Raw genomic sequence first — 22,649 nt, 5'->3', positions numbered from 1 at the left:
CGATGAAAACACGTGTATGGGTGTGTTTGGAGAGAGAGAGGGGGGGGGGGGGGGGGATCTTTGTTTAGAAGTCATGTCATATGCGCTATTCTTTTTAAACAGCTCTTTAACCATTTTTACCTCCTACAGTTTTTATGTGTTTTTTGGAAGCCTAGTAATACGGATTCTTTTTAAACAACTCTTTTAATCATTTTTACATCCTAAAGGTTTGTGTTTAGAATGTATGTAATACAAACGATTATTTTAAACAGATTAAAAAAAAAAAAAAATTATTATTATTTTTTTAAAAAAAAAAAAAGACGCTTTAATTCCTAAACTTTTTATTCAAAGGTAAACCGGGATTGACCACATTGACCAGCTGATACAGTGGATGGGGTTACCCCCCTCACCACCCCTACAGACCTGCCAGTCAGGGAAGCACAGAGGGCCATAAATTATCACACACAACACTTTGATTGACAGTTTGACAGAAAGTGTATGATATAACTACTTCTGTTCTACTGAATCAAAATGAAACTCATTCTTTTAATATAATTTTAAAATGCTTACCTAGGTAGCTAAAAACACTTGCTACAGAGGCTGCCTTGGTGTTACTGTTTGTTTAGATGAGGCAGGACATTGTGTTGATATTGTGCTAACTAATAAGGTAACATTATATTTCAATTACAAAAAAAAAACTTGATAATCACATGTTCTTGTAAATTCCAAAGTGCCTGGTACAGAGATTAACAGTGCAGAGGGTAGCGTTGGCACCTCATAAAACCTTACTAGAAAGGGAGAACAGCTATGCTAAATTTCCCCTAGGCATGTGAATATATGTGTGCATGTTGTCCTACAATGTACTCCATCCTATCCAGGGTTTATTTCCACCTCACCCCCAGTGTTTGCAGGATAGGCTACAGATCCACCACAACCCTGACCAGGATAAAGTTGTTAATGAAGAAGAATGAGTGAATGAAAAATCCAACAGAAAATGTATTGTATTTCATATTCATTTATTCCTAGGAAATTGCACATAACTTTTTTAGCATCCAAAACTCTCAAATGGCATTGGTTTCAAGGGCCATAGCAGGATATACAATACACTATGGAACAGTTCTCACCTACTAAGACAAAATAGATTGCCAATTTAATATATTTGACATTGAATATAGAGAGATGCACCACTCATGATCAAATTGCTGTTAGTTTTTGAGCTTTAGTAGCAGTTTGCAATAATGAAAAGAAAAAAAAAACATTTGAGAATTTAAACAAGAAATAGGGAGAACTTTGGCAGTTTTCCAGAGGAATCAGGAGGGTTGGATTTGTTAGGGAGAACTCTGGCAATTTTCCAGAGGAATCAGGAGGCTTTAGTGGTGCCATGTCCACTGGCCTAAATGGTACGACTTAGTTGGCAAGTATTTGGAAGGTGGGAGTAATAAACCAACAGTGACTTACTTGATGGTTGTGTTTTATTTAAATTTTCACACTTATTGTCTCCAGCATTTTACTGCTGGATCTTAGTGTTCAGAGCATTATGCTCAACACTGACTAACCTAACATTTAACTCAATTAAACTGAGTTTATTATACTGAAATGACACAAAAATGCAGAAATGCAATACCTATGTAAACAAAGGGACAATCACCCAATCCCAAAATATCAGGGATTTTCAAGTATTGTTATATAGTGAACAGTAGCATGATTTCCCTGGTTTAAGGTATTAGGTATAATGACAGAACTGTAAACAAAGTATCCTCAAAGCTTATAACATATTGCAAGCTAATGATACTAATTGACCACAACTAGATAACTAGCTAAATTTTTGTATGCCATCTTGTGTATCCACTATCAGAAAGAAAATCACTTACAGAATTCTGACATTAAACCATTTTACAATGGGGCATATGCATTCACTCTCAGAACGTAATGAACAAAAAAGTTCTCTTTAGATCTACACTCATAGGCTTAATTTATCAATGACTCATGGTGCTCTACGATGGACTGGTATCTTATACAGGGTGTATTCTTGCCTTGAGCCCAGTGTTCTCAGGATAGGCTAGAGATCCTCTGTAACCCTGACCAGGACAGGTCAAGCAGTAAGCAGTTACTGAAGATGAATGAATGAATGAAAGTTTCTGATGAATAAAAATAGTCAAAAGGTTTTTATTTATATTTAATTTTTTTAAATACAGTGGCACTTGAAAATTTGGGAACCCTTTAGAATTTTCTATATTTCTACATAAATGACCTAAATCATCATCGGAAATCCTAAAAGTAGATAAAGAGAACCCAAATTAAACAAATGAGACAAAATATTATTCTTCTTCATTTATTTATTGAAGAAAATGATCCAATATTGCATATCGGTGAATGGCAAAAGTATGTGAACCACTTTGATTAGCAGTTAATTTTAAGGTGAAATTAGAGTCAGATGTTTGTCATCCCAGTAATTGAAATCAGTTGTGAGTGAGCTCCCTGTTTTATTTAAAGAACAGGGATCTATCAAAGTCTTAACAACAGATGCTTCTGGAAGTGTATCATGGCACGAACAAATGAGATGTCTGAGGACGTCAGAAAAAGAGTTATTGATGTTCATAATGCTGGAAAAGTTTACAAAACCATATCTAAAGAGTTTAGACTCCACCAATCCACAGTCATGCAGATTGTGTACAAATGGAGGAAATTAAAGACCATCGTTACCCTCCCAAGTTGTGGTCGACCAACAAAGATCACTAAAGGACTCTCACACAGGAGAGTTGTGTTAATGTTCTTGTGTCCACCATTGTTGAATACTGAACAACAATGGTGTGCATCACAGGGTTGCAAGGAGAAAGCCTCTGCTCTCCAAAAAGAACATTGATGCACATCTGCAGTTTGCTAACACTCACATGGACAAGCCATAAGATTATTGGGAAAATAGTTTGTGGAAGGAAGAGACCAATAATAGGATTTTTTTTTTTTTTTTTTTTTTTGAGAAGTGTTATGTTTTGAGAAAGGAAAACACTGGATTCCAGCATAAATACCTTATACCATCTGTGAAGCAGTACCATAGTTTACCATAGAAGTGTTCTAGAACATCCCATAGAAGAACATCCCAGAGTTGAAGCTGAATGGGCCAAAATTCCTCCAAGCCAATGTGCAGGACTGAGCAACACTTACCAGAAACATTTCATTGCAGATATTACTGCAAAAGGTGGTCACACCAGATACCAAGAGCAAAGGTTCACATAATTCTGCCACTCACAGATATTGGATCATTTTCCTCAATAAATAAATGACCAAGTATATATTTATCTCATTTGTTTAATTGGGTTCTCTGTATTTAGGAATTGTGTGAAAATATGATGATTTAAGTCATATTTATGTAGAAATATAGAAAATTCTAAAGGATTCACAAAATTTCAAGATAATTTTTTACATCAATATCATTGAATAATTTATGCAACCCTGATAACACACTGATAATTTTAATGAGGTACTTTAAGGTTGGGAAAGAGTAAATCCATTAAAGCAGGACATCACATTACTGTAATTAGAAACCCTTGTTCAAACCATAACACCACATTTGGATTATACACCTTGATACAGCTTATATCCATTAATAGTAGGTCTCTTTTTCCACCCAACCTGTGAAGAGAACAGAGGAGAAAAGACAGAATAAATATGAACAATAAATTATGTAAAGAAAACACACACACACACACACACACACACACACACACACACACATATATATATATATATATATATATATATATATATATATATATATATATATATATATATATATATATATATATATATATAATGCAATATGTTCAATATTCCTAGGTCCTTATTTATGCGATGTACTCCTACCAACATATTAAAATATGCCAGCAAGTGGTAAAAATGCTAACAATATGCTAGAAACATGTTAAGTGCTACAGCATACTATTAATGCCATAAAACAGGACGTTGTTATAACTCAAACATACAATGTTCAGTCTGTACCAAACTTCACACTTTTGATATGTATCCAGGCTTGGGCATCCAGGCATCTACATGCCAATGTTCAGTTATAGTCATAGCACCACCTGCTGGCAACATGAACTGATATGTTTTACACTAACCCACACAATGTTCAATCTGCACCAAATTTAACATATTTTATATAAATCTGGCCCTGAAGACATCTACAGGCCAATATTCAGTAATAGTCATAGGTCCACATACTAGCAAAAGGAAGTGACACGTTTTACACTGAAGTATTCCAAGCAACATATAAAATATGGCAACAAATTCTAAACATGCTAACAACATGCTAGAAATATGTTAAAACATGCTAGCAACACTTAGCTAAGTGCTAAAGAGTGCTATTACTGCTATTAAACAGGAAGTTGTTATAACTCAAGCATACAATGTTCAATCTGTACCAAACTTCACATATTTTATACAAATCTTGACCTGACGACATCTACAGTATCTCACAAAAGTGAGTACACCCCTCACATTTTTGTAAATATTTGATTATATCTTTTCATGTGACAACACTGAAGAAATGACACTTTGCTACAATGTAAAGTAGTGAGTGTACAGCTTGTGTAACAGTGTAAATTTGCTGTACCCTCAAAATAACTCAACACACATCCATTAATGTCTAAACTGCTGGCAACAAAAGTGAGTACACCCGTAAGAGAAAATGTCCAAATTGGGCCCAATTAGCCATTTTCCCTCCCCGGTGTCATGTGACTTGTTAGTGTTACAAGGTCTCAGGTGTGAATGGGGAGGTGTGTTAAATTTGGTGTCATCGCTCTCACACTCCCTCATACTGGTCACTGGAAGTTCAACAAGGCACCTCATGGCAAAGAACTCTCTGAGGATCTGAAAAAAAGAATTGTTGCTCTACATAAATATAGCCTAGGCTATAAAAAGATTGCCAAGACCCTGACACTGAGCTGCAGCACGGTGGCCAAGACCATACAGAGGTTTAACAGGACAGGTTCCACTTAGAACAGGCCTCGCCATGGTCGACCAAAGAAGTTGAGTGCACGTGCTCAGCGTCATATCCAGAGGTTGTCTTTGGGAAATAGACTTATGAGTGCTGCTAGCATTGCTGCAGAGGTTGATGGGGTGGGGGGTCAGCCTGTCAGTGCTCAGACCATACGCCGCACACGGCATCAAATTGGTCTGCATGGCTGTCGTCCCAGAAGGAAGCCTCTTCTAAAGATGATGCACAAGAAAGCCCGCAAACAGTTTGCTGAAGACAAGCAGTCTAAGGACATGGGTTACTGGAACCATGTCCTGTGGTCTGATGAGACCAAGATAAACTTATTTGGTTCAGACGGTGTCAAGCGTGTGTGGCGGCAACCAGGTGAGGAGTACAAAGACAAGTGTGTCTTGCCTACAGTCAAGCATGGTGGTGGGAGTGTCATGGTCTGGGGCTGCATGAGTGCTCCCTTCACTGGGGAGCTACAGTTCATTGAGGGAACCATGAATGCCAACATGTACTGTGACATACTGAAGCAAAGCATGATCCTCTCCCTTCGGAGACTGGGCCGCAGGTCAGTATTCCAGCGTGATAATGACCACTGCAATGCTAAAGAAGCTGAGGGTGAAGGTGATGGACTGGCCAAGCATGTCTCCAGACCTAAACCCTATTGAGCATATGTGGGGCATCCACAAACGGAAGGTCGCGGAACACAAGGTCTCTAACATCCACCAGCTCTGTGATGTCGTCATGGAGGAGTGGAAGAGGACTCCAGTGGCAACCTGTGAAGCTCTGGTGAACTCCATGTCCAAGAGGGTTAAGACAGTGCTGGAAAATAATGGTGGCCACACAAAATATTGACACTTTGGGCCCAATTTGGACATTTTCTCTTAGGGGTGTACTCACTTTTGTTTCCAGCAGTTTAGACATTAATGGCTGTGTGTTGAGTTATTTTGAAGGGACAGCAAGTTTACACTGTTATACAAGCTGTACACTCACTACTTTACATTGTAGCAAAGTGTCATTTCTTCAGTGTTGTCACATTAAAAGATATAATCAAATATGTACAAAAATGTCAGGGGTGTACTCACTTTTGTGAGATACTGTACATGCCAATATTTGGTTATGGTCAAACATATAGTCATATATAGTTTTACATCATAATACACTCCTAACAACATATAAATGATTTTTAAAAAAATGGAATGGCGTTACCCTGGAAGAGCAGCCCCAACATGTGAGGGTGCAAGGGCATTAGATTTTGTTTTCATTTCTGAAACAATACAGTGTGAGATATACAAAAAAAACCAGAAGAAATCAAATACTTTTTCACAGCATTGTGTGTGTATGTATGCATATTATATTATATATATATATATATATATATATATATATATATATATATATATATAATATATATATATATATATATATATATAATATATACTTGACCATTTACATAAATCAATATATACATTTGTATACACTGATCAGCTGATTGTGCCACCAAACAGCTCTGAACTGTCGAGGCATGAAATCCACAAGACCTCTGAAGGCGTGCTGTGGTATCTGGCACCAACACGTTAGCAACAGATCCTTTAAGTCCTGTAGGTTGTGAGTTGGGTCCTCTATGGATCAGACTTGTTTGTCCAGCACTATCCACAGATGCTTGATCAGACTGAGATCTGGGGAATTTGGAGGCCAAATCATGTTCCTCAAACCATTGCTGAACAATTTTTTTAGTGTGGCAGGGCGCATTATTGAGCATCACACTTCCTCTGACAGCTTGCCTTCTTCCATAGTGAATCCTGGTGCCATCTCTTCCCCAGGTAAGTGACACACACACACCTGGCTCTCCACATGATGTAAAAGAAGCCAGGCTACTTTCTACCATTGCACCATGGTCCATTTCTGACACTCGTTTGCCCGTTGTAAGTGCTTTCAGCTGTGGACAGGGGTCACTGTGACTGGTCTATGGCTACGCAGCCCCATACACAGCAAGCTGTGATGTGTTCTGACACCTCAATTTCAAGTGGCTTTATTGTCATTCCAACCATATACAGCTCGTACAGTACACAGTGAATTGAAACAACGTTCCCCCAGGACTGTGGAGCTACATAAAACAACACACTAACTACATGAGATGACACAGAACTAAATAAGATCCACACATTTTTACATAACGTGCACATGCAAACGTGTGCCAACAGTAAGTTCAGCATTTCACAACACGTCATGAATTTATGAATTCATAAGTTTAAGTAATCAGTTAGTCTCCAACCACAGCACCCATGCTGACACAAACAATAGGCCACCTGTCTGTTTTTAAAATGAAAACAACCATCCTGCAAGTTGTGTGTTAATGTACACTCCTCTTGACAGTGCTGAATTAGCAAGAAATGTAATATAGAGTGCTATACTTCCTCAATTCCTTGATAAAATAAAAATAGGAAAAAGGACAAGCATAACATAGTGGAGAGACATGTGAGGTCACGGTTACAAGGTGATCATTTTGCTATTAGCACTTGTCTAGGAGCAAATGGGAATGAGCAAATGGGAATACTCCAGTAGTTCTGAAGGAAACTGCAGTGGACATCTGTGGGGCTCAGGTGGTAGGGTGGGTCGTAGGGTTGGCAATTTGTTTCCTGGCCCACATGCCTCCACATTCTGAAGTGTCCTTGGGCAAGACATTGAACCCCAAAGTTGTTCCCAATGGAAGCTCTGCTGCCATTGGTGTGTGAGTGTGTGTGAGAATGGGTGAATGAGAAACAGTGTAAAGCACTTTGTAGAACCTCTAAGATTAAAAGGCACTATATAAGTGCAGACCATTTACATCTGAAATGAAAGCAAGTAGAACTCATATTAATCATGTTCGATTCACTCACCCCCTGGCCTCCTCCTCAGAATTAATTTGCGGATTTCATCATAGATAAAGATGAGCAGGCTGTATGGAAGAGCACAGAACCACCAGTAGACCCTAAAAAGAGGGAAAGTAGAATGGAGAGACAGAGCGTGAGGGGAAAAAAAGAAGAGGGTGAGAAATTGAGATGTTCTGCATTTCTGAGTCATTGTATCTAAGTGATATTCATAAAATGGTATAGTGTGTTCATAAGAGTCATTCAAATACATAAGGAAGATTTTTTTTGTGCTATGATTATTTATATGGGGAACGCAACTTTGGTCAGTAACTGTATGCCAAGTGTGTGTGTGATCAATATACAGTACCATTTTTACTTTGTAAAAAGGAAAATGTGGGAAAATGTAACTGGCCTCCATGAAGAAATTTGTTTTTTACATTACGTGGACAATTTTTGAAATTTTGAAAGAAAAATAAAAAGAGACAAAAGATTTAATTTCAGCTACCAAGGTTAGGACTAGAGTTGGGATTAGGCCCGATATTATTTAGGTACTGCAATACATAAACCAAAGGTAGTAATAAAGTACAAAGTGTGTATTTGTGTGTGTGAGTGAGTGAGTGCGAGAGAGAGAGTCTGTCTGTCTGTCTTACTTGAGTGGGTACATGCGCAAAGCAACATCCATTCCAGGGCAGTAGGACAGGAAGGCAGCAAGGGCTGTCTCAGCAAACAGGCCAAAGATCAGAATCTTATTTCTAAAGGACAGGAAATTAAATGGGGTTCCATCAGGACTGACACTAAAAATCTTCTTCTGTGTGAATAACAGTCTTGAGACAAGCATACAAATGTTCTCAAAAGAACAAAGTATCTAATCTTTTCAAATTTTTAAAAAGAGTTAATTTGTTTGTTTCCCCAATACATGCACATCTCTTTCTCTCATACATTCTCACACCACATACTTCATGCCCTGCTGAAAAAGGGAGTTTCTGCGTGTTTTGCAGATGATGAGGTCTGCCCACTGCACCACCACAATGCTCACAAAGAAGGATGTGTGACAAGTGAATTCTACAATCTTGCGCTGCTCATAGGTCTGAATAATAAAAAGAAACACAAAAGAGCACAAACAGAATTAAGTAATACAATTTTACTGCTACTGTGCATTTACTTTCAAATCAATGTACAAGTGTGTTAGTATGCCTGTGTTTTCATGGATATCTGCATGTGGATAATCTGGATAACACTATTTAACACATTTTTGGTTCCTGGGTAGTTATTTTCTAATTGCTTTTGCCTCAAAAGTACAGAAAATGGCTATTAATTCCTTCAAACTTTGCTTTGTGGCCAGGACATTTAAAAAATTTTTTTACCTGTTTTCATTGAGATAATTGGTGAATTTAGCCTATATAATTAAATTATTCAGAAAAAAAGAAACTCTCATCCAGAAGGCTAATAGCCATGCTGCTCTTTAATGGGAACAAGTACCTGTATCTTTCCCTGGCTCACTTGGTGTACTACAAAGAGGATTACAACAGTGCACGGTTAATATATTTAAAAAAAATATTGCTAGTTTTTATTTTGTTTGTATTTTTCAATTTCAGCTTAGTTTAGTTTCAGTTTCTATTTGAACTGAATTGTGAATGTGTATGTGTCCCGATATTTATTTATTTTTTAAATTAAATATAAGCTTTGTTATATCTACAGTGTCATTACATAATTTCCCTCTGCTTATCTATCTTTCTATAGTTCTACCCATCCATCCATCCATCCATCTGTCTAATCATCCACAAGCATTTATGATCAATTGATTGTTTCATCGAAAATTTCCACTGTAGTGCACAGTGTGAACATGACATCCAGTGTGAACAACCTTGTTGTTGATGATAATGGGAACTATAAAAAAATATATATAAAAAAAAAGCTAACATAACATAAGGCTGTTTTTCGCCAACTTATATTTATATTTATAGCTCAACTGCAATTAATTAGCTAGCTGGCAACAACATATGTGGAGTGTCATTAGCTAGATTAAAGCATATTATCCTACCTCCTTCTGAGTTCATGCTTTATTATTTTTTACTGTACACTTCTGAACAGCAATGTAAAATAGTCTGCTAGGCAGCGCTTCTCTTCATCTTCAAAGCTACCTGTGCCCTCTCCCAGTCAAACAGCAGTAATCAAGCATTGTACTGTGAGGCAATTTTTGGGCCTTACCAACTTGTGCAATGGAGGGGAGCTCTTACTATTTGTATCTGATTTATTATTACAAACTAACAATGGATTTGGAACACCAATAATATTCAAAAATAGATTACTTCTACATATATTTCTTTTTAAACATAACATGTATAATGAGGGGAGATGATCACATTATGCCTTCAGATCTATCTGGAGATTTTCTGATAGACTATCAATGCCATTGTCACTAGATAATTTCCTCATCATGCCCCTTCTTGGAATAATTTCTCTCACCAGATTTTTTTACTGACAGAGCTTCTGCGTGTCTACATGGGAAACATTCAACCCATTTTGAAAACATGTCAATGATTGGCAAACAATAATAAATCCTTTGGCATGGTGAGTTCTATGGAATATCAAAATCAATAAATGATCAAATGGTCCATCTGGCTGAGGGTGTGCTGTAGTAAGATACAAACAAATCATTTTGTTAACACTTTACAATACTGTTCAATTCAAAAGTAATTAGAGTCTTACATTTCTCCTGCAGAACTACTAGCTAACTATGGCTCTTGTAAAATATTTAGTGGTTAATTAATGTTCACATCAACATTAATAGTTAAACCTTACCTTCCTCCTGGAACTCTATTACCTAATATACCTTAACCTATTCCAATACCTCAGAGTCTAATGTGTATATGTTATTATAGTTCTACTCAAAGGAGCACAATGTCAGAGTGTTGTTTTTATTTTGCCACTGGTTAAGAAAGAAATGGACAACAATAACGTACAGTTACACTTCAGTTATTTGTAATAAGTTTCAATGTGTTGTTTATACACATCCATATAGTTCAAACTACTTGTATATCATTATAAATTTTGATCAGTAGAGTTAATCTTTTTGGTTGAATCTCAATGTCATGTATCGTGACGCAACGGAGATAAGGACGGATGCAATCGCAGGTTAACAGTTTTATTGAGAGAGACACAGGCAGGTAAATCCAAAATGTAATCCAATAACGTAATCCAGAAACATGCAAAAGGTCAGATGATCGGCAAACAGGCATACACGGGACAAAGCAGGAATCAAGGTCGCTGTCACGGGATACAGGGTCGATATACCAAACGTGAAACAAACAATCGCGAGAGACTGGGAGCGGAGAAACCAGCATGAACAAGGACTATGACTATCGTAAGGACTGTAAACGAAGTATCTAATCTATCCAATATTCCGCGCTGTGTGTTGGGAGGCGCGCGGTATATATACAAACATAATCAGCCTCGTAATAGCTGATGGCTGAGGGTAATTCAGACACACGTGAAACAATAGCCAATGACAGAACAGGAAGGAGACATAAAGCATAACAAATGCATGTGTCGAAATGTCATGATTGTCAACAACGAAAAAGCAGGTGCTTGCGCACCATGCTCGGCAGCGTGCATACACATGATTTGCAGCACGCTGCTTAAAGGGGAAGTCGTGACAACCCCCCCTCCAAGGGCACTTCTACCGGAGTGCCATGAAACATCCATCTCCATTGGCGGCCCCGGCCCCCTGGGCAAAACGTCCCAAACAGAACCAGGAGACCGCACAGTGTTTGTAGCACAAACAAAAAGGCAGAGCGACGTTCACGGCAGAGCAAGAAAGTAGAGTGGCGTCCTTGGCAGAACAGGAAAGCGGGGCGAAGTTCCCAGCATAGCAGGAAAGCAGAGTGACGTCCTCGGCCGAACAGGATAGCAGAGGAACGTCCTTGGCTGAGCAGGAAAGCAGAGGAACGTCCTCGGCTGAGCAGGAAAGCGGAGAGACGTCCTCGGCTGAACAGGAAAGCAGGGAGACGTCCTTGGCGGAACAGGAAAGTGGAGCGAGGTTCTCAGCAGTGCAGGAAAGCGGAGCGATGTTCTCAGCAGTGCAGGAAATCGGAGCGACGTCCTCGGCTGAACAGGAAAGTGGAGCGACGTCCTCGGCTGAACAGGAAAGCGGAGCGACGTCCTCAGCCTTGCAGGAAAGCGGAGTGACGTACACAGCAGAGCAGGAAAGCAGAGCGACGTTCACAGCAGAGCAGGAAAGCAGAGCGACGGGCTCCGCAGTGCAGGAAAGCAGAGCGACGTTCTCAGCAGAGCAGGAAAGGAAAGGAACATCCACGGCTGGGCAGGAAAACAGAGCGCTGTACTCAGCGCTGCAGGAAAGCGGAGCGACGTCCTCGGCTGAACAGGAAAGCGGAGTGACGTCCTCGGGTGAACAGGAAAGCAGAGTGATGTCCTCGGCTGAACAGGAAAGCAGAGTGACGTCCTCGGCTGAACAGGAAAGCAGAGGGACGTCCTCGGCTGAACAGGAAAACAGAGCGACGTCCTCGGCTGAACAGGAAAACAGAGCGACGTATTTAGCAGTGCAGGAAAGTGGAGAGACATCCTAGGCTGAACAGGAAAGCAGAGTGACGTACTCAGCAGAGCCTGCAGGCTGAACTTGGTTGTCTGTTTCAGCAAACTCGGGTGTGAGCAGAACTTGGTCGAACGTATTTTCTGACTCCGGCGGGAGCATAAATTGGTTGGTCAGATCAGCAGACGTGGACATGAGCAGAGCTTGGTTGTTCGTGTCAGACACTTGGTTGGTCAGGTCAGCAGACTTGGACGTGGGCTGAGCTTTGTTGTTCTGTTCAGCAGACACTTGGTTGGTCAAGTCAGCAGACTTGGACGTGAGCAGAACTTGGTCGGCCGTGTCAGAGGACTTGGGCTTGAGCAGAACTTGGTCGGCCGTGTCAGTAGACTTGAGCTTGAACAGAACTTGGTCGGCCGTGTCAGTAGACTTGGGCTTGAGAAGAACTTGGTCGCCCATGTCAGTAGACTTAGGCTTGAGCAGAACCTGGTCGGCCATGTTGGCAGACTTGGACGTGAGCAGGGCTTGGTTGTCCGTGTTAACAGACCCTTGGGACAATAACTGGGCTTTACAGTGGATCTGTGGCACCGAGACCCCCTCCTGAACCTCAGGCTGGAGCTCTGGTGCTAGGGCCTCCCTGTTGACCTCTAGCTGGAGCTCGGCAGATGAGTCCACCTCGTGGGTCTCAGGTTCGAGCTCTGAGGTCGCCAGGTTAACCTCCGGCTGGGGCTCTGCATGAGCTTGCCTGTAGTAGTGGGTAAACGGCAGGGCAGGTTTGCCTGCCAGACTTACCAACCCCTCCCCCCAAAAAAATAAAAATAAATTGTTCTAGCTCGACCCTCGCTTCCCCGAACCGCATCATGAACTCCCTGCACCCGTGTTACGGCGGAATATTCTGTCACGTATCGTGACGCAACGGAGATAAGGAGGGATGCAATAGCAGGTTAACAGTTTTAATGAGAGAGACACAGGCAGGTAAATCCAAAATGTAATCCAATAATGTAATCCAGAAACATGCAAAAGGTCAGATGATCGGAAAACAGGCATACACAGGACAAAGCAGGAATCACGGTCACGGGATACAGTGTCGATATATACCAAACATGAAACATAAACAATCGCGAGAGACTGGGAGCAGAGAAACCAGCATGGACTATGACTATGGTAAGGAATGTAAATGAAATATCTAATCTATCCAATATTCCGCGCTGTGTGCTGGGAGGCGCACGGTATATATACAAACATAATCAGCCTCGTAATAGCTGACGGCTGAGGGCAATTCAGACACATGTGAAACAATAGCCAATGACAGAACAGGGAGGAGACATAACAAAACACAACAAATGCACGTGTCCAAATGTCACGATTGTCAACAACGAAAAAGCAGGTGCTCGCGCACCATGCTTGGCAACATGCATTCACATGCTCTGCAGCACGCTGCTTAAAGGGGAAGTCGTGACACTCAAGTGACACTCACAGTATAAATCACACCCTATGAAGTGAGAAGTGTTAGTAAAGAGGAAGTAATTTGAGTTTTTGCATTAAAAAAAAAAAGACGTTGAATCCCACGTCATGGGAATAATCGGGATGTTACAGTTTGTTCTGTTTCTGCTTATTATTATTATCTTATTTAACTGTTTCAGCTAATTAAACTATAACTAAATTGTCAGCACTGCTTTGTACCATTATATCAGCTCCAAGTCACTTAATGTTGTATGCATTTGAACTACATAGTTATGATTTTAAAAAACTAGATGGCTAAAGTTCATGAACAAACTTTGATGTTGGCTTGACAGAGCCCGCTAAACATGCTAAAAGTGGTAAAGGATATTACAATGTTTTATTGTCATTGATTTAAAAATGTTGAAAATGTGTAACAGTTAAGCATGTAAAGGGTAAATTGCTAAAAGTAATATGTAAAGGGTAAAATGGTAGAAATGTTGGTTATAAATGCTAAAATGCAGCCAATTTTAAAATTGCAAGAGTTGCAATTATTTTAATTAAGGGCTATCAAATATGGGAACAAGCATCCACGTAGTCACTGATGATTTGCTTCCTGAGCATTTTACGTTTGCTGCAGAGTTTAACCAATTGGGGACATTAACACTGCACATGCTGAGCGAATGAGCCAAGAACGTCATTTGGAAAAGATGAGCAGGAGCGGTACAACTCCACAACAAAGTGTGTCTGTAGAAGAGTAAAGTCCTGCCGACAACTTGATACCTAAAAAAAAAAAAAAGCACCACATATATTTGGAATTTATTTTGGATTTCAATGTTCTGACGTACTTCAAAGGCAAGTACTTTGTAAAACCTGCCGAATGCCTGTGTCGACCACATGAGGCAACACAAGCAACCTGTAACAACACATGCAGAAGTATCACAGACACATCTATGATGAATGCATGGCCAGAAGGTCCACTGGTGAACACATGGATTGGTCGAAATCACCACGACTGACTTCCAAGAAAACTTCAATTTTTCAAGCATTAGAAAGTGGCACACCCTTTGACAAATCTTCACGAAGGTACTGCGAAATAACAGACACCATAACAAGTTACATGGCTAAAAAGATGGTGCTGATTAACGCTCACCCAAAAGATGGTTTTAAGAATCTTATTGTAACGCTCGATAAAATACCTCACTTTCCCTATGATATGTTCTTTACTCAAGCCATTCAAAAACTGTACGATACGTGCAGGAAGAAGGTTGAAGCTGAGCTGAAAGATGTGGAATATTAATTGACAGCAACTAACATGTGGTCCAGCAGGATGACTGAACCATATCAGAGCCTCACTGTTCATTTCCTACGTGTGGATTTTGAATTAAAGAGTCATTGTTTACAAACATCATACTTTCCAATTGACTATACGGGAGAAAACATCACTTCTGGATTGAAAGATGCACTAGGTGGCTAGAAGAGGATCCCCTGGCCTGGGGGAAACAGCACCAGGTTAACTTTTCCAGGTTGAGCAGATTGGCTTCCTGATACCTGTGTGTTCCTGCCACAAGCACACCGTCAGAAAGACTCTTCAGTGCAGAAGGCAATATAGTAACATGTCAACTGTCATGCCTCAAACCAGAGAGAGTGGATATGCTGCTCTTTTTGTCAATAAATCTTTAAGCACATTACCCTGAACAACGGAAAATGTGACGCAATCAAGACGTGAACGTTTTCTTGTTAGCTTTTTGGTCTCAAAATTATTCATGAACTTTGCACTTTAAATGGCAAAAACTTTTGCCATCATTGTTGTAACCTTAATTTAGGTTATGGTAAGTGTTTTACTGATGTAGAATTGTTTACAGTGTATTTGTGTTCTTAAAAGTTTAAGATTTTATTCATATTTAAGTTTATTTAACTTTATTCTAGATACTGTAGTTATTTGCTTGATTAATCATGACAGATGCTTGCATCATGCCAGCTTTATTTGAAAAAAAGAATGCCACAATTTTGAAGTGGTTTTAAATAAACAGTAGAACTAGAAATTGCATTGTTTTGTTTGTTTATTGTAGTGTTAGAAGATAAATTTGTGATTATGCTTGGTCTTTCTTTGATGCTGTGCAAACCACCACAATAAACCTGTAGCTATTTTCTTAAATAATAGTAAATCGCATTTTAAATTACAAATTGCAATTTTGATCAGAAAATCGCAATTAGAATTATTCTCCAAATCGTGCAGCCCTAGGTTGTTTAGTAAAGTGTAGGAAGATGATTACTAGACTAACTCAACCAGTAGTAAGGGTGCTACTAAGTCACTGCTATGCTAGCCATTTTGTATGGTAGTGGAAGCTAGGTAATCCCAGCTGATGGTATTGCTAGGTTGCTGGAATGGGTTCACATGTGGTTGCTATGGTGTTTCTAGAAGGTTTCAATATGATCCCAGTTGGTTACAATGCTGTAGTTAGTCGGTTGCTAAGGAAACTCAGATAGTTGCTAGGGTGTTTTCTAGGAAGCTGTTACTAAGGAAACTCAGATAGTTGCTAGGGTGTTTTCTAGGAAGCTGTTACTAAGGAAACTCAGATAGTTGCTAGGGTGTTTGCTAGGAGGCTGTTATCGGGTCCTATGTGGTTGCTGCAGTGTTTATAGAAGGTTTCAATATGATACCAGTAGGTTGCAAGGCTGTAGCTAGTCAGTTGCTAGTTGTTATGGTGTTAATTAGTTGCTATTGTGGTCCAGCTGGTTGCTAGGGTGTTGTTAGTTAGATGTTTGGAGTTCCAGGTTGTTGTTTCTAGGAGGTTTCTATATGATCTCAGCTGGTTGCTAGGTTGTTGTTAGGTGGTTGCTATGGTGTTGGTAGCAGGTTTCTATGATAATCCAGTTGGTTACTAGGGTGTTGCTAGATTCCCCATGTACTACACAATGATTGAGTTTCATGTCTTTAAATCCTGCAGTCTGGTTTGCACGATCTAATGAATAAAAGCACCCCAACCATTTCCCTATGAACAAATGCCCCACTTCAGAGCATTGGTACACGTCAACTTTCCAATATTTCCTAAAAGCACAAGCACTCCTTCACATATGAGATCTATGCCTGTGGCGAAAGATGTAGCTCTACATCAAAAACTGCGACCTGTGAAGATGGTACAATTTTTTAAACATAATAATAATAATAATAATAATAATAATAATAATAAAGAGGAACAGAATGTTGGCTCTTTCAAGCCAATGTAATAAAGTGAAATGCATTAATGATGACATGGAACAATAGTGTAAAGTGAAACACGTGGAAAATAATTACTAATGATTAACGTGTTACTGTGTTCAGGAGTTAATGATGATTTACAACAGTACTACACATGGTAATTTATTACTAATTACTGAAACATTAGTGTTTTATTATTTAAAAAAAAATATTTACAACATTTTTATGTTATTGGAGAATATTTGTTTTTCATTGCTACATTACAGCCATGTACTTTTGTAGGTTACTGTTGTTCATCTCTTTCTTTAGACCTTGACTGGCTAAATAAAAACAGCACTCCAACCCTGTGCTCCTTTTAGGGGACATATAATAACTCTTAATAATAACAACATTTATAAAAACAATCAGTTTTTGTTTAGTTTTAGAACTATAATAACTGATAGACACTAGTACTGGAATAGGTTAAGGTATATTAGGTAGCACAGCTCTGGGAGGAAGGTAAGGCTTCCTTGTAAGGTAAGAATTAATGTCGATGTGATCAGTAATAAATCACTAGTTTTTATAAAATAGCCAAAGCTAGGAGTTCTAACTATGCAGGAGAAATGTAAGTAATTATAGCTTAGTTAATAATGAACTCCTACTAGCTTACTTACTGAGTAATCAACTAATATTTAACAAAAATAAGTGTAATGAAGAACTACTAATTATTTCCTGCTTGATTCATACATAGTTACCCATGAGTTGAACAATACTGTGAAGTGTTACCAAAATGTTTCATTTGCATATTATGGCTGCACACCTTCAGTCAGCTGGACCATATGATCATTTATTGATGGATTTCATCAAAGTCACAGCATACCAAGGGAATCAGTATTGTTTGCCAATTATTGACATGTTTTCAAAATGGGTTGAGTGTTTCCCATCTAGACATGCAGAAGCTCTGTCAGTAGCTCAAAATCTTGTGATTTTATGGAAATTATTCCAAGATGAGGCATCACAAGGAAATTTTCTAGTGACAATGGCATTAATAGCCTTTCAGAAAGTCTCCAGATAGATCTGAAGGCACAATATGATTATCACCCTCTCATTATGCTCATTATGTTTAAAAAAAAAAGGTTAAATTATTTATTTCATATTGATCTTATTCAAATAGTGTAGTGGTAAAGGTTAGCTTGCTTAAAATATATTGGTGCAGAATGTCTAATTCAGAGTATTTTGTGTGAATGTTTGATACACTGCCATGTAATGTACGCTTGTGCCAGAACATTGATCTTCAATGTATAGAAAGTGATGTAAATACGTTGCATACGAACATTTATTCTGTGAGATTAGGTTGCATATTGTATACCTCCAGCAGTGATTTTATGTCTGGAAGAGAATGTGTCTGTAGGTCTGTATAACTAGAATGTGCATATGTGCATAACTGCGTGTACCCATTGCTGTCCATAGCTGTCCTCAAGATCATTGACATTGCGGTCATCCCAGTCAATTCGCAATCCCAGAAGTCTATAAGGCAGAAATCCATTCTCCGCCAGTATCACAAAGTAGGTAAAGAACCCAGCCAGGGCCTGAATCATACCTACACATACACACAAATTAGTATAGACAGGTGACAAAGGGAAAATGTTCACTTTATTATGGTGTGGGGAGCATTTTGCTGTCATGGTTTGGGTTAACTTTTCCAATTAGAGGGAATGACTTAAATTAGCATGCTGTTTGTGTGGTTTTTGTACTATATTACCTCCCCAATAAAGTTTTTAGACTGATGGTATTCTTAGTCAGTGACCTAGTAAACCAGTATCATGATGTATTTATTGATAGAGACTTCAAAGCACGTCTGTAAGTTGCTCTGGATAAGGGCGTCTGCCAAACACCATAAATGTAAATGGAAGAGGTACTGCAAATTAAAACAAAGTATCCTGAGTGATCAGCTTTATCCGATAATCAGTCAGAATACAATGCCCATATCCATAGGGTATGAGGGATCACCTTACTAAGGCACTTTTTGGTACGTGTTATCCATCTGTAGAACATAGATTGTATCATACTTGCACTACTTGTTCAACACAGTTATGTTTTGGGATTACACAAGTTTACAAATGTAACCATGATTCTAAGACTGAGTGAAGCACAGCCAGTGTGGATTTTAGTAGAACTAGTCGAGTTTTCCCATTTGTTTGTTTCCTTGCTGAGTACTATTACTTGTTTCTTTGCCAAGAACTAATAGCAAAGTCATCACCTATGACTTTAAATGTGGAGTTGATAAAAATCACTTGCTATGTCATGCTTGTCCTCTAACCATTCTTATCAAACTGAGGGACACAGGTGGCCTTGGAAATAGTGGGGGTTGTATTTTAAAGTTCTTTAGATTTCCCAAGGGCAGACCTTGCTAGATAATATAAGACAGCACTCATAAATAGTAAAGTAAAATAGTAAGTATCAGTGATACTTCTTACTAAGGAGAGGAATTTCTCAAACTCAACACAGAGCATGTGGGTTACAATAAGGCAACATTCAACATATAAAATCACACTCCCTTGAAGTAGCCATAGCATGCATGGCATTTAATGGAAAATCGCACCTCTTTACCTGTCCTCAATTATGCTTTTGCAATTACTTCCTTTACCCAATAGGCTAACCTGGCTTTACACAGCAGAGCCCTCTGATGGTGTTCCCCAAAGCACACCAACAGCTCGTCAATGAATTCCACATAACAATTGAGAGCCCTCACTGGACACAGAGTAGCCCTGGGCACATTCTCAGATAGGTAGGCAGATAGGTTGATCGATTTATTAATGTTGGATTCATGCTAGAGTTCGACCATTGTTTCGCATGACAGTGGGAGACATTCCACATCATTAAGAAATGCAATTCAAGACTTACCTGGCTGTAGTGATAGCTAGCAAAAAGCTGTCTTAAGTAAAAGACATTTTATGTTTGAATCTTCCATTTGTTCATATGGTAATTGCACAAACTGCTTTGCACCAAGTCCAGATCCCACTGTGGAATCACTGTTTTATGTCAGAAACAGACATTCCACACCTCTATGGAACATTTTTACTAATGTATGCACTCCCAGCAAAAACCAGTCTGCCCCTGCCCCTGTATACAGATAATCCTGCCACATACAATTTTGAGTTACCCCCAGTCCCCATCTAATGGGTTGTGAGCACAGAGACTATGGTCTGTTTGAATAGAATGGGGCTATGTAACACTGTCTCTGCATACCAGTGACAGCAATGGGCAGACATACAGTCATAGATTTAAACAATCATGCACAACGTTTCCTGACCCAAAGCCCCTACTTCTGTCTGGCTGTTCACAAAAAAAAGAACTTTTACTCTGCTGTAGGTTCCAAATGAACTGAGTATAGGCTTGCTACAATACTGTGCATCCCCTGTATGATTGTATTATTATTGGTCTGGTAGGCATACAGGTGTCAAAGACAGGAGGTGTACATCCCCCAACTGTAGCCTCATTCCTTGCCGCAGCTATACAGCGCAGATGAAGTTGATCACCTGCAAGGCATGCTTCACAAGTTACCAATGGCATTATGCTGTAGTTATGGCAGGGCTCTATAAGTGTCTGTCATATTAATTTCAAAACTATTTGGGCACTAATCATGTCCTTTGTCCACCCCATTGTGGTTTGGCAGAAAAAACAACTTGCCACCACTGGGGAATGTGGCTGGAGCAGAAAAAATTGGATGTGGGCTGTTGCCTTCAGCAGACCAAACCATTACAACCTTTGCAACGCCTTCTCCCAAGTCTATTTTGGGCAAGGTTGGTTACCCTAATAAAAACTGCAGAGTGATGGATGGTTTGCTGTCTAATATGCACAAAGCCATGGCGGTTCAGACTAAGTTGGCAAATGCCATTCTCTTATTACTCCTGTGGGAGCTGGTCATAAAGCTCATGAAGAGCAGGCGCCATATAGTGTTTTGGACGAGCTTAGGCAGGTTTCCATCCTTCTGCCAGTAGTTATGAAAGAATAGGCAGCAGGGATAGCCATGGCATGTCTTTGAGTGGCGAGGCATCACTTGTGATTGTCACAGTCTCGACTCCAGCTGGATGACCGTGACTGTATCTCTAGACTGTCTGTTGAGCCTTCTAGCATGTTTAGGTCAGACGGACTCCGCCTATAGCAGCAGGCCCAAGAGGTGTGTTGCTATGCTAGGGAGCTCTCAAGCACATATGGTCAGCATAGAAGCAGATACAGACCTAAACAGACCCAGCCTTTGGATTTCCCAGACCAACTCCAGTGGGGTCCCGAAGACCTGAGACCTCAGCTTGAGTCAGCGACAGGGTAAAAAGAGGGATGATGGGACGGGCCAAGTGTACCCACCACTTTGCTCCTGATAATGTGCCAGATTTGGGCTGCCTTCGCTTCCATTGGCAAGGGTCACAGCTTGGGACAACCTGAGGCAAAGTCCCTTCAACTATGACCCAGGGGTATTGGTTGCAGTTTTCCCAGGTATCTCCTCTGACAAGGGATCATCTGTGATCTAAAGTAGTAGACCAATAACACAAATGTTGCAAGGACAGATTATTGAAGTCTTCAAAAAAGGGGCCATCAACGAGGTGGGGAAAGGAGACCAACAGGCTGGATTTTTCTCTCATTATTTCCTTATACCCAATCTAGATGGGGAACTACACCCAATCTTGTACCTCAGGGGACTAAACAACTACCTTCAGCCCCTGAAATGCAAGATACTGGCAGTTCCAAGAGTATAACAGACAATAAGCAAAGGCAAATGGTTTGCTAGTGTCATTCTCAAAGATGCCTATTTCCAGATACCAATCTGAGGTGGACACTGGAACATTCTGGGTTTCAGTCAAAAGGACAGGACCTACGAATTCAGAGTCCTCCCACTCAGCATGTCTTTGGTACCCCAGATATTCACAAGGTGTATGGATGCAGTCCATGCCCCACTTCACCTTCTAGCTATCAGGGTTCTGCATTATCTAAATGATTGGGTGGTCTGTGCCCCAACTGAAAAAATGTGTCTGAAGGACATGTCTGTGCTTGTGGAGCATATCAAACACTTAGGTCTTCATCTAAATATGAAGAAGAGCAAGTTAGAGCCATCTCAAGTCACTCAGTTTCTGGGTCTGAATTTGGACTCCAGAAATGCAATTGTGACTCTGACCTGAGACAGACAGGAGGCAATCAAAGCTTGCCTCTCTCACATTCAAGTAGGGGCAAGTGTCAACTGGGGGTTGTGTTTCCATCTAATGGGCCTTATGGCAGCCACAGCATAGGTTGTGCCACTTGCACTTCTACACATGTGACCTGTGCAGTGATGCCTCTTCTGTCTAGGGTTACTTACTGAGAAAACTTGGTCAACAAAGTTGCTGGTCTCATGGTAGCGCTCCGCTGGTGGAAGCATGGGGTGAAAATGGCAAGAGGCAGTATGCTGGGCCCAGTATGCATTTGGCAGCTAGTATCAACAGATGCCTACCACCTAGGCTGGGGTAGGCTGGGGCCTCAAGGGCCACTGGACCAGCCATTGAGTGCCATAAAATTAGATCCTAAAAGTCCTAAAAGTAGATAAAGAGATCCCAATTAAACAAATGAGACAAAAATATTATACTTGGTCATTTTACTGAGGAAAATAATTCAATATTACATACCTGTGAGTGGCAAAATTAT

At 39.9% G+C, this 22,649-nt stretch overlaps 1 protein-coding gene across 6 annotated transcripts in view; it reads right to left on the bottom strand.

Moving 5' to 3' along the window:
- Positions 1 to 978: 978 nt before the first annotated feature.
- Positions 979 to 22,649, bottom strand: part of atp1a2a (ATPase Na+/K+ transporting subunit alpha 2a) — a 112,132-nt gene continuing 90,461 nt past the window's right edge. For 4 of the 6 annotated variants that reach the window (XM_017461877.3, XM_017461875.3, XM_017461876.3 and 1 more), the window contains 5 exons: positions 18,431 to 18,576; positions 8,766 to 8,896; positions 8,460 to 8,561; positions 7,837 to 7,928; positions 979 to 3,609 (listed from right to left, as the gene is read on the bottom strand). In XM_017461877.3, coding sequence (XP_017317366.1) covers positions 3,581 to 3,609; positions 7,837 to 7,928; positions 8,460 to 8,561; positions 8,766 to 8,896; positions 18,431 to 18,576 — 500 coding nt within the window. In that variant the 3' untranslated portion in view covers positions 979 to 3,580. Of the gene's footprint in view, positions 3,610 to 7,836; positions 7,929 to 8,459; positions 8,562 to 8,765; positions 8,897 to 18,430; positions 18,577 to 22,649 lie in introns of those variants that run through there. The other 2 variants (XM_053673767.1, XM_017461878.3) reach the window with 2 other exon arrangements.

This window comes from Ictalurus punctatus, chromosome 20 (genome assembly GCF_001660625.3).
Source record: "Ictalurus punctatus breed USDA103 chromosome 20, Coco_2.0, whole genome shotgun sequence".
NCBI classification, from domain to species: Eukaryota; Metazoa; Chordata; class Actinopteri; order Siluriformes; family Ictaluridae; genus Ictalurus; species Ictalurus punctatus.
The sequence above is the reverse complement of the archived record's forward strand: the minus strand, read 5'-3'. Positions and strand labels throughout refer to the sequence as shown.